This window comes from Amblyomma maculatum, chromosome 6, assembly GCF_055883805.1.
Source record: "Amblyomma maculatum isolate TAMU_Amacu chromosome 6, ASM5588380v1, whole genome shotgun sequence".
NCBI classification, from domain to species: Eukaryota; Metazoa; Arthropoda; class Arachnida; order Ixodida; family Ixodidae; genus Amblyomma; species Amblyomma maculatum.
In genome coordinates this window covers 36,897,661-36,909,199 of record NC_139349.1, presented here as the reverse complement: position 1 = coordinate 36,909,199, position 11,539 = coordinate 36,897,661, and the positions used below count along the sequence as shown (strand labels likewise).

Here is an 11,539-nt window from a genome sequence, read left to right as displayed (position 1 = left end):
CTGCTATTCGAATTGCATCCTTTTTTTACGGCTATGCAACTAGAATTTCTCATATTTTGAGTAAAGTGTAAACTATTTTTAAGGAATAAATTGCAGTCATGTGCAAGAAAAGTAAGCAATATACATCGTATAATGGTACTGTTAGAATCTATTCACTCCTCCTGAAACCCCCCGTCTTGTGCTGGTTGAATAATATCATGGGTACTTTCCCTGTTTCTGGCATTTAATAAACAAATAAACACTGCTCGGTATGGAGGGATTAGATTACAGTTTTCGAAGAAGTCTAGATGATAACATTGATAGGTTCTGAACGGTCTATGCGTTCAAATTACGCGCATCAACTCTCGTTTTAGCCGCCCAGATCGAAACTGCGAAGGTCGTTGGAAACCGAGTCGCTCCACTGCGAGATCCGCTTTGACAATACTGATTTTCGCGCGGTAATTGGTGTTGAACGAACGATGTTGCTCTCTTCCTCCAAATCTCCGCCCCCTCCCCGCTCGTCTACCTGCAACGCATCAAAGTAATTTTGCAATAATGTCAGTGCCTCTCGCTTCGCCCTCTTCTCTTCCACCCACATTCGTTTGAATTACTCGTTCCAGAACTTCAGGAAGATCAAGAATAACAAAGTAAACAAGAGATGTTCCGTCGCAAACCCATTTATTCACTCTGGGTGTTCCTAGAAAAGGGCTGCCTGTCGCTGCCGTGCAGGCAGCATCCAAAAGAGCGCCCACGCGTCCTGGCGAATACCGTTGCCGGTCGCAGCTCCATCTCCTTCCCCTCGCCCTTCAAAGGTGGCGCTGTCGGCCGAGTCGAGGTTGCCGGACGCGCCGCCAGAGGCCGCCATGTCCCGGAGCTCGGGGCCGGAGCCCGCCGCACCCGTCGAAGAAGCGCTCCGCTTGCGGTTGTAGTTGAAGCAGCAGGCCCGGAACATGGCCGTTCCGCACGCAGTAACGCACTCTGGTCCGCAGGCGTTGCAGGCGCGAGAGGCTTCCCCTCCGGGCATTAATGCACTCAGCAGCAGCAGCATAGCATAGGAGGCTAAAAATTGCGATGCACAGGCAATGTGAACAGTCATAAAAATTGCGATGCACAGGCGATGTGAACAGTCACTGTTAATTCAGAAAGCAGGGCACTTCAGTATAATTCTACTTCTCAAAGCAGCGCCACTGCTGAACTGATCGTCTGCTTTCTACTGAAGTCCTTCATTGGACAACTGGGAGGGAGGCATTCATGTTTCTTTGAAATAATTTCATAAAGTTGAACTAGACTGTTCGTCAAGTGGCGGAAGTAGCAACTAAAGCGTTTGTCGTAGAATACGAGACAAAAAAAAAAAAGCACAGGCTGCCTGAGTAAATCCATTACCTGAGTTTACTGGAGTGGAGCAATTGTCGACAATGTTGAGTCGCATGCGAATTGCAAATACGTACAATAAACATTGTGCTGGGAACAATTTTATCTGTTCAATAGCTCATGCGAGCATGTACTGTGTGATGTAGACGCGCGTTAGAGATCCACAGACATTGCACATTTCTGAAACCTCTTACTGCCAAGTTTCTCGCACAAAGCCGGTGTCACTTGGTGACGTTAAATCTTATAACCTAACCACACCCTCATCGAAAACAGAATCAGCTAATTTCTAAACAGAGTTAATGTAAAATTTCAACTACAGAACCGATGCAATTTTCACTATCCTGAGAGTCGCCACACGACGACAAAAAATATGTGCCAAAATTTTATGCAAGCACATTAAAAACTTTTTGAAAAAGAACGTTTGGAATGCACAAATCTTTTAAAGAATTAAGTGCTTCTCACAGCGGGTGTTAGTTAATAAACCTTCATGTCATTTGCCTTGAAAAGCGACTTAAATTACTAAAGAATTTTTCAACAAGTCCATTCGGTGGTTATTGCCTATGACAAATTCGTAATCAATAAAACTCAGAGGATGCCATATTGATTTCTGAAACGGGAAAGAAGTAAATATCTTAAGTCCTGCAAATTTACAAAACTAATTTGATGATTTTTCTCGCATAAGGCAATACTTGATAGTACAATATGCGCGAGAAGTTCAGTGCGAGCTTAAACGTCAGGTGACCGCGTTTTGGCATGCCTACAACACTCATTCAAGCTGGTTTCTCTATTGCATTGCTGCACGAAACTTCTGCTGCTTCGCGAATCTCTAAAATGAGGCTCAAATAGTCTCTCATTGCAGCGTGTCTTGCTCCAAACAAAATGGAAAAGAAATTGAGGTAGTGCAGTAGCGCGGACAGTTCTAATTAGGTGCACTGCATGACGTAACCAGCGGAAGCTGAATGTCGACTTCATCTCATGAACTCAGGTACAAGTCTGTATGGCAAAAACCACCTAGATTTCCCCATGGCATAGAAAACTTTCCCTATTTCAGAAACTGATATGTAATCGTATTGTTTGGCGATTGCCAACTCAACACGAGAGTCAGCTTACTTATCATTACATATAGGATTATTTGTAGCCCGATTACCATGATTTGAACTACTAAGTTCACATTTCCCATGCTTACAGCCTGCTTCTGAACACATTTCTTTTTTACTGTTTTGCACAGTCCATTCTTTAGAATTTTAAATTTCGCTCAAGCCCTCGGAATGTACATAACATACCTGGGACCTTCAATGCTAGAAAGAAAATTTGAAACGGTGTAGTGGGCGACGAAATGGGTCATTGAATTGCGTTCTCCCCAATTAAAGGAACGTGTTTGGTTCCGACGCTAAATGTGTCACCAATCATGCATGTCACACTGCTACTACGAACATACTGCAGTCGCTCTTAATTAATTGTTCTTCTACACTTTACAAAAGTTTTCTTTCAAATGCCACACGCAATGAAATTCCGCATCGCTGGCGACCTCAATACTGCAGCTTGCGTCACATTCACCAGCAACCAAGCCATCGGTTCGCGTCTCGTTGCCACGGCACCGGATATTGCCTGCTCTCGTTGGCAGGAAATAACACCGGCTCCATGCCTTTCACGCGATAAGCACTAGAAACTGCGGCAATCTGTTTCGGCTAGTAGTGTGCAGGGTCGCACTACCTAAGGTCCGCGCGGGTGAGAGGAGACGGCTGATTTGTCTGTCAGAACTGCCGCTCGCCTTTTAGCAATTGTCTAAAACTCATGAAGGCGCAACTTACAAGGCAGCTCCACGTCTAACGACCACACCGACAACAACAACAAAAATATATATCATATATCATATATATATATATATATATATATATATATATATATATATATATATATATATATATATATATATATATATATATATATATATATCTATATATAGTGAAATGTGGATTTAATGGTTGGTTGGAACGTCTAGCGCTGGCAGTACTTTGGGCACAAGGGATCGAATTACCAGCCGCAGGGCACAGCTTCAGCGCGAGCGAGATGGGCACCGGAGACAAGCGATGGTGATGGCGATGCCGCAGCGTTTTCTGTTCTTTGTCTTCTTTACATTTCCCCCGCGTGAAGAAGTCGCCATCCTGGCGACTCAGGGAGAAGAGACGACCAGAGGGTTGTAATATGGCTTGAGGCGGCTAACGTGGACAACCTCGCGGCCGCGACGGCGGTGGTCGGAAGAAGGGGTGACTGGCTCGATGACGTAGTTCACAGGGGATGTGCGTTCCAAGACGCGATAAGGTCCGTGGTATATGGTGTCTAGTTTGTTGGTGGCAGGAACGCATAGCCAAACGAAGCTGTCGGCCAGGAACGTGGGAGCAGGGGTATCGGTATCATGCTGATCTTTGCGATAGCTGCCGGCATTCCTCGGCCTTCTGTGCAATATCTGACAAGGCACTGTACTCAGAGGCATCTGGATGGTATGGCAAAATTGTGTCCAGAGTACAAGATGGTCCACGGCCATATAAGAGAAAGAAGGGCGAAAACCCAGTTGTTGCTTGGGTGGCTGTGTTGTACGCGAACGTTACGAATGGCAGTACCTGGTCCCAGTTGGAGCTTCCCGATTCAGATGTAACATACATTGCGAGCATGTCCCCAAGCGTACGGTTGAAGCGCTCCGTGAGGCCGTTTGTTTGTGGGTGGTACGCGGTTGTAGCCCGATGTATCGATTTACAAGACGACAGGAGCTCTTGAACTACTTCGGAAAGAAAGACACGACCTCTGTCACTCAGTAGCTCGCGAGGGGCGCCGTGTCGAAGAATGAAGTGGTGTAGAAGAAAATGGGCTACCTCTCGGCCTGTCGCCGCGGAAAGTGCAGCAGTCTCGGCGTAACGGGTCAGGTGATCGACTGCGACGATGACACATCGATTACCAGCGGCCGTGCATGGTAGCGGACCATAAAGGTCGATTCCCACGCGATCAAACGGGCGAGCTGGACAAGGTAAAGGCTGGAGAGGGCCAGCGGGGTGGCGAGGAATCTTGCGTTGTTGACAGGCGGTACAAGAGCGAATGTAGCGCCGTACGAAATTGTACATTCCCCGCCAGTAGTACCTCTGACGAATTCGATCATACGTTTTGAGCACGCCGGCATGAGCGCTTTGAGGGTCAATGTGATGGTGGGCACAAACCTCGGAGCGGAGGTGGCGCGGAATGACAAGAAGCCACGTTCTGCCGTCTGAGTTGTAGTTCCTGCGGTAGAGAAGGCCGTCTCGAATGGCGAAATGGGAGGCCTGTCGGCGGAGTGCCCGAGGATGCGTAGCCGCGGAAGTAGTGCCAAGGATATCCAGCAGGTTAGAAACCCAAGGATCTTGTCGTTGCTCGAAAGGCATATCCTCAATGGTGAGTGCTGACAAGAATGCTTGAGGAGGGGACGATGAGTTAGGCGAGCGCACCGGTGACCGAGAAAGAGCGTCGGCGTCAGAGTGCTTGCGGCCAGAGCGGTACACTACACGGATGTCGTATTCCTGAAGCCTGAGAGCCCAGCGCCCGAGACGGCCAGACGGATCCTTGAGAGACGCGAGCCAGCAGAGAGCGTGATGATCTGTAACTACCTCGAAGGAGTGGCCGTATAAGTAAGGGCGGAACTTCGTTACAGCCCACACGATTGCTAAGCACTCCTTTTCGGTAACGGAGTAGTTGGACTCGGCTTTGGTGAGAGCACGGCTTGCGTAGGCGACAACGTATTCGGAGAAGCCAGGCTTGCGCTGGGTGAGGACGGCGCCGAGGCCGACACCATCATCGGTGTGAAGTTCTGTAGGTGCAGTAGGGTCGTAATGGCGAAGGATTGGGGGTGACGTCAGAACATTGCGCAGTGTCGCGAATGCATCATCGCAGGCTGGCGACCAAGAGGAGAGGTTAGGGGTGCCTTTCAAGAGCTGTGTAAGGGGGGCTATGATGGTTGCGAAATTCCGAACAAAACGACGAAAGTACGAGCAGAGGCCCACGAAGCTTCGCAGTTGTTTCAAAGTGGTCGGTTTCGGAAAGTCAGCGACGGCGCGCAGCTTCTCAGGATCAGGCAGAACTCCATCTTTACACACAACATGTCCGAGTATTGTGAGCTGGCGGGCACCAAAGCGGCACTTTTTGAGGTTGAGTTGAAGACCGGCGCGGGTTAGGCAGGTGAAGACCTGGCGAAGTCGAGTCAGGTGGGTCGGGAAGTCGGTTGAAAAGACGACGATATCATCGAGGTAGCATAAACAGATGTTCCATTTCAGGCCGCGCAGTACAGTGTCCATCATTCTTTCAAATGTGGCTGGGGCGTTACAGAGTCCGAATGGCATAACATTAAATTCGTATAGTCCGTCTGGAGTAATAAAGGCGGTCTTAGGACGATCCGCCTCTGCCATGGGCACCTGCCAATACCCGGAGCGTAAATCGAGTGAGGAAAAGAATTCTGCGCCTTGCAAACAGTCTAGGGCATCGTCGATTCGTGGGAGGGGGTACACATCACGACGAGTGATTTTGTTGAGGCGGCGGTAATCAACACAAAATCGTATGGAGCCATCCTTCTTTTTAACTAGAACCACAGGAGACGACCATGGGCTACAGGATTCTCTAATTACTCCGCGTTGCAGCATGTCATCGACTTGTTGGGCAATAACACGGCGCTCAGTCGGGGACACCCGATACGGCCGCTGATGGAGAGGTGGGTGAGCGCCAGTGTCGATGAGGTGGGAAACGGTCGTCGTGCGGCCCAAGGAAGATTGCGGAATGTCGAAGGAGGCGCGGAATTGGTGTAGAAGGTCAAGAAGTTGCTCGCGGTGGCGCGGTTCTAGAGCGCTGTCCACGGAATGGTCAAAAAGGTCCCGCTGTAGCGGATCTGAAGCCACACGAGTTGGAGTCAAGGCGTCAACTTGGCAAACAGGGAATGACACATCATCAAAGGTGAACAGAAGGTCCACGGGCTCGATGCGGCCGAGGCACTCCCCTTCGATCAACATAGCGGGAGAGGGAAGAGGATTGGCTACCAGAAGTGTGCTAGCGCCGTTTTTCATGTCAAGGACGGCAAACGGCAGCGGTAAGTGGCGGCGGCGGCAGACAACGTTAGAGGGCACAAAGAGGACTGTCGCGGCGGTGGTAAAAGAGGCAGTGAGGGGAACCAGAACAGCGCTAACGGGTGGGATGGTTGTGTCATGTGCTACGAGGAGTTTGGTCGCAAAACGAGGACACGGCTCGTGGAGCAGGGCATCAGACGGTGCATCACTCGATTCAATAAGCTCTACTTGAGGACTGGCGCAGTCAATGATAGCATGATGCTGGGACAGGAAATCCCAGCCGAGAATGACGTCATGAGAACATGTGGGGAGAACGACGAATTCGATGATGTACAAGGCTGCAGCAATGACGACGCGAGCAGTGCAGATAGCTGTCGGCTGTATACTGTGAGCGGATGCGGTACGAAGCGATAGTCCCTCGAGAGGCGTAGTCACCTTTCGGATGGAGCGGCAGAGTTTTTGGCTGATAACTGATATAGCGGCACCGGTGTCGACGAGCGCAAGAGTATGAACACCTTCAACGATGACAGGAATAACATTCGCGGGATTAAGACGAGGACTTTGAAATTCGGTCGGATACGCAGTTCGTGCCTCGCGAACTGCGGCGGTTAGTTTTCCGGCTGGGTAGCGGGTCGTCGGCGCATTGGCGAAATGGAGCGGCGACGTGGTGATGGCGAACGACGAGGGCGGAAGTCCGGAGGTTCAGGGGGTGCTGTTGGAGGACCCGATGGGACTGGGAACTGGGGGGCCAAATAAGGTGGCGCAGGCCGTGCAGCAAAGGCCATATTTATTCGGCGCCGGAGCGTGTAGTGTGTCCGGGGATGCCGCAGTGGTAGCAAATAGGCCTGTTGTCCGCAGTGCGCCATGGAGATGGTGTCTGACGCAAGGGAGGAGCAAAGGCTGTTGGTGCGGACCGCATGGGGGGCGAAGCATAGGCATATGCTGGCTCAGGCGGTGGACTTGAAGTGACTTCGGCATACGTGCGACGCAATACTTGAGGAGGAGCCGGCGCGAATGCTGGAGCGTAGCTCAGTGGCGCAACGCCGGACGATGAAACTGTGGGCGTGAGTAACGGCATTGAGGGTGCGACCGGAGCTGATTGAGGAACAGGATTAGGGAGGACTTCAGAGACATGCTGCTGGATTGCATGGCGAAGCTCCGGAACAAGGCCAGTTGTTGACGACTCCTTAACATATGGCTGTAGGGACAGTTGGCGCGCGACCTCCTGACGTATAAAAGCCTTGATGTCTTCAGAGAGGCTAGATGACTCCCTCTCCGCGGCTAATCCAGCGAGTGATGCATCAGGCTGGCGAATCAAAGCACGCTCCTTGCGGAGTTCGTCGTAGCTTTGACAGAGGTCGTATATTTCCTTGACCGTATTGGGACCTTTGGCGATAAGCATGTTGAAAGCGCCGGCATCAATTCCTGTGAGGACATGACGTATCTTAACGGCCTCGGTCATGGTCGGGTCAACGCGGCGACACAAATCAACAATGTCCTCAATATAACTGGTGAACGTTTCACCGGGCAGCTGTAGTCGCGATCGAAGACGCTGTTCCGCGCGGAGTTTTCGGACGGCGGGGCGGCCAAAGACATCAGAAAATTTAGTCTTGAAATTCGCCCAGGTGGAAAAGTCCGACTCGTGGTTTCGAAACCACAGATTAGCGACGTCGCTCAAGTAAAAGATGACATTGTTGAGCTTACGGTTGTCGTCCCAGTTATTGTGACGGCTGACCCGTTCGTAAGTGGTCAGCCAATCGTCGACGTCGTCATCGCTGCTTCCGCTGAAGGTAGTCGGGTCCCGTTGACGGAGCGCACCTGTGCAGGTGACGGGCGGAGGCAGGTGCAATGAAGTCGGCTCCGTCATTGGGGTAGTCAATGTTCTGCTGCGAAGTTCCAGGGCGAGATGGGTACAGGGAACTTCAGATTGACCTCCACCAAGTGAAATGTGGATTTAATGGTTGGTTGGAACGTCTAGCGCTGGCAGTACTTTGGGCACAAGGGATCGAATTACCAGCCGCAGGGCACAGCTTCAGCGCGAGCGAGATGGGCACCGGAGACAAGCGATGGTGATGGCGATGCCGCAGCGTTTTCTGTTCTTTGTCTTCTTTACAATATATATATATATATATATATATATATATATATATATATATATATATATATATATATATATATATATATATATATATATATATATATATATATATATATATATATACATATATATATTGGTTGTTTGTACACTGGTTAGTGTATGGCACAGAAAGGAGCTTACTGTGCTCCGGTGATCGCTGTGGAAAATATTCTATCTGTCGTAAAGTACTATTTGGAGAGCCCGCTAATACTAAACAAAAGTGAGATATTCCCAGATCAATATACATATATCATAAAGTACCGGCAATAAACTTCTTTTATAAGAAAATACTCCAATGCACTACCAAACATAAACAATATTCTGTTTAAATACCACTCCATGCTAAGATGTAACGAATTCCTGAAGAAAAAATAATCCCAGAGGCACCAAGGGTAACATACAAATGTAGCACAGACCTTAGATATATTCTACATTATTCTAAACTCAGCAACAAGTGCCGAGCACAACTACATTCTTGCTCATGACACATATTTAAGTCGTGCAATCACTTACAAAAAGAAGTACTGAAAGGGATTTCAGTTTTCACATAAAACCAGGCTTTAATTGCACATCATCAAACGTTACCTACCTCCTAGAATGCTCCTTCAGTCATAAACAATATATCAGAGAGACGGGGCAATGAATGAACATAAGGCTAAATATTGGTCATCGGGAAGACATAGGAAGAAAAATCTCGAAAGTTTCCTAGCATTTATCAAGTTTGATGAAACTAAATTTTCTTTATTGAGTCTAAATTTTCAAGGGACAAAAATATAAGGAGGCATATTCTAGTCCATAAATTTAGAACATTGGAACCAACAGGAATAAATATCTTGAAAGGAACATTAAAATAATGTAATTATTTTTCCTCCGGGTCATAACCATTCACTCAAAAGATTTCACTTTTCGATATGAAGCATAAAATGTAAGCTACAAGTAATCGCTCATTAAAAACTACTTCATTTAGGAGTTCGATTTATTCTAAACAACCTGAGGTCCCTGCTGCGCACAGGAATATTCCACCGAATGGGTGGTGGGATCAATTGGCATGGGGTCGCTTTACTAGCTTTAACGACAGTGCGTTTGAACACATCGCAGCCTCTCTCTGAACCTACTCTTTACTCGTCTGCCTCCTCGACACCACCATTAGCGTAGCTAAAGCTTCGAGGCAGTAAAATACCGACGCTCACCATATCTTGAAACCATTCGTGGAAACATATGGTGCCTAAAATGTCATCTTTAAGGAAAGAATCATATCGATTTCGTGAGAGCAGAAAAGTAAACACCTGAAAGAATTTCGTTCACATTATGTCGTTTAAAAAGCCCTCTCCGGCCATTTGTGGACACTGTGTAACTACGATGCAGTGTTCGAAATTAAGGCTTTAACAAAAAGCATATTCAATGCTGTTCTTGAGACCCTACCGGAAAATTCTAGTTAGATCCATATATTTAATCTTTCTGGCCTGTGGATTCGCCTTTCCACCTAATGCCTTTTCACGCTCTACCATCGCTTCAAGTAAAAGCGGGTCAAGATGAAATTCTGTTTCGGGGCCAGCTATACTTACGGAGTGTGCACAAGAGGGATTTGTGCTTGCGGTTTCATCTTGCTCGCATACATTCAGGGTATGAATATGAGATTTTATGTAGAGAACAACATTTGAAGTTTTCAGAGTAGAAGGTGTGGTAGTGATTCGTCAGCGCTAGATTTAATTGATTTTTTTTTTTCGATAGCATCAGAACTGCATTTTTGCGGATGTCGACGACTAGCAATCGTGTATCCTACTGCATAAGCGTGGGAGGTCGCCTCCAAGGCTGGAACAGGTAAGTACAAGGTGACAAAAAAAGAAGATTTTTAATCTTCGATTACATATGCTACTGGACAAAGCCTTTGAGAGTTAATGTTGTCTTATGCCTCCTGCGGCCGTTCCGTGCACCTTTGTCCTTACCTCTTTTATTTCAATACTTTTGTGTGAAACCTCCTGCTATGCCTTTGTGCTTTGGAATAAATTGTTCTAAGTAATGTAAACATCTGTTACCTACTTTCCAAATTGCGTTCCATGCCAGTAAGCATTTCTTTCCGTTGATACCGGCTAGGTTATAAACTCTAGTTTCTTTCACAACCTCGCATGCTCTCTTGCAGTCTATTAGCACTGGCCCTGTTTGGGCTAGGGCTTGCTTAATCAGTTTTAAATCAAAGTGACTGAGAAGAATAACGATTTAATCTGCATCCTGATTACTACACCGACCACCAAAACTCGAAAAAAAGGATTTTTACGCACCACACGAAGTCTGCCGAAAGAAGCTCGAACTCCTAGCTCTTACCTGACACCAGGAGTCTACCCAAGTTTGCAGCCATCCTCCTATCGCCAGATGGACAGTTCCCTTATAGTTGCGGGACGGAGCGCTTGCAGTGGCTTATATACCGTGTGCCTGGACAGCAGTCTTCGTTAGTGCGCCCTTGTTCGACAAGGTACTCGATGGCGGACAAAGAGCTCGGCCCACACCGCAGACGAGAAGGCGATAAGCAAAGGTCCCGGTCGCGCCAAAACTCCCGTGAGGACGGCGGGTCTGAGTGAGTGTCGATACACGTGTGGGCGAACAAAAGTTAGCTGCTAGTTTTCCCTTCCTGCACTATATCTTATCTTGCGTCGATATAGCTGGAGCTTTATATGAGCTAGTTATTTTGTGGTGTTTGCAGCTCAGCGTCGTGTTGCGTGTGTGGGAAGTGGCCTGTATCAGCTACGCAACATTTACAAAAGAAGCAATGAAGTGACGACGGGGTAGGTGTCACTCACTAAGGGACGTCGGTTGACACGAGATTCTTTGGCATCATGAAATGTTTGCTTGAAACATGCGCGCTTGTAACATTGCCCAGCGAAACTCACTTACGTTTGCCCCTCTATTAATTAAATTGTGCTCGGTGCAGTCTTGCATATTATTAGTGGACACTGAGTTGCTACAGGCACCGTTTTCCTCA

General features: G+C 47.9%; 1 protein-coding gene across 1 annotated transcript; it reads right to left on the bottom strand.

Moving 5' to 3' along the window:
• Nucleotides 1-647: 647 nt before the first annotated feature.
• Nucleotides 648-10,939, bottom strand: Trissin (trissin). Its single transcript, XM_084605549.1, has 2 exons — nt 10,885-10,939; nt 648-1,038 (listed from the first exon to the last, which is right to left on the bottom strand). Exons 1-2 carry the CDS (start codon nt 10,916-10,918, stop codon nt 677-679), a joined length of 396 nt encoding a protein of 131 aa, XP_084461675.1. The 5' UTR covers nt 10,919-10,939; the 3' UTR covers nt 648-676.
• Nucleotides 10,940-11,539: the final 600 nt, after the last annotated feature.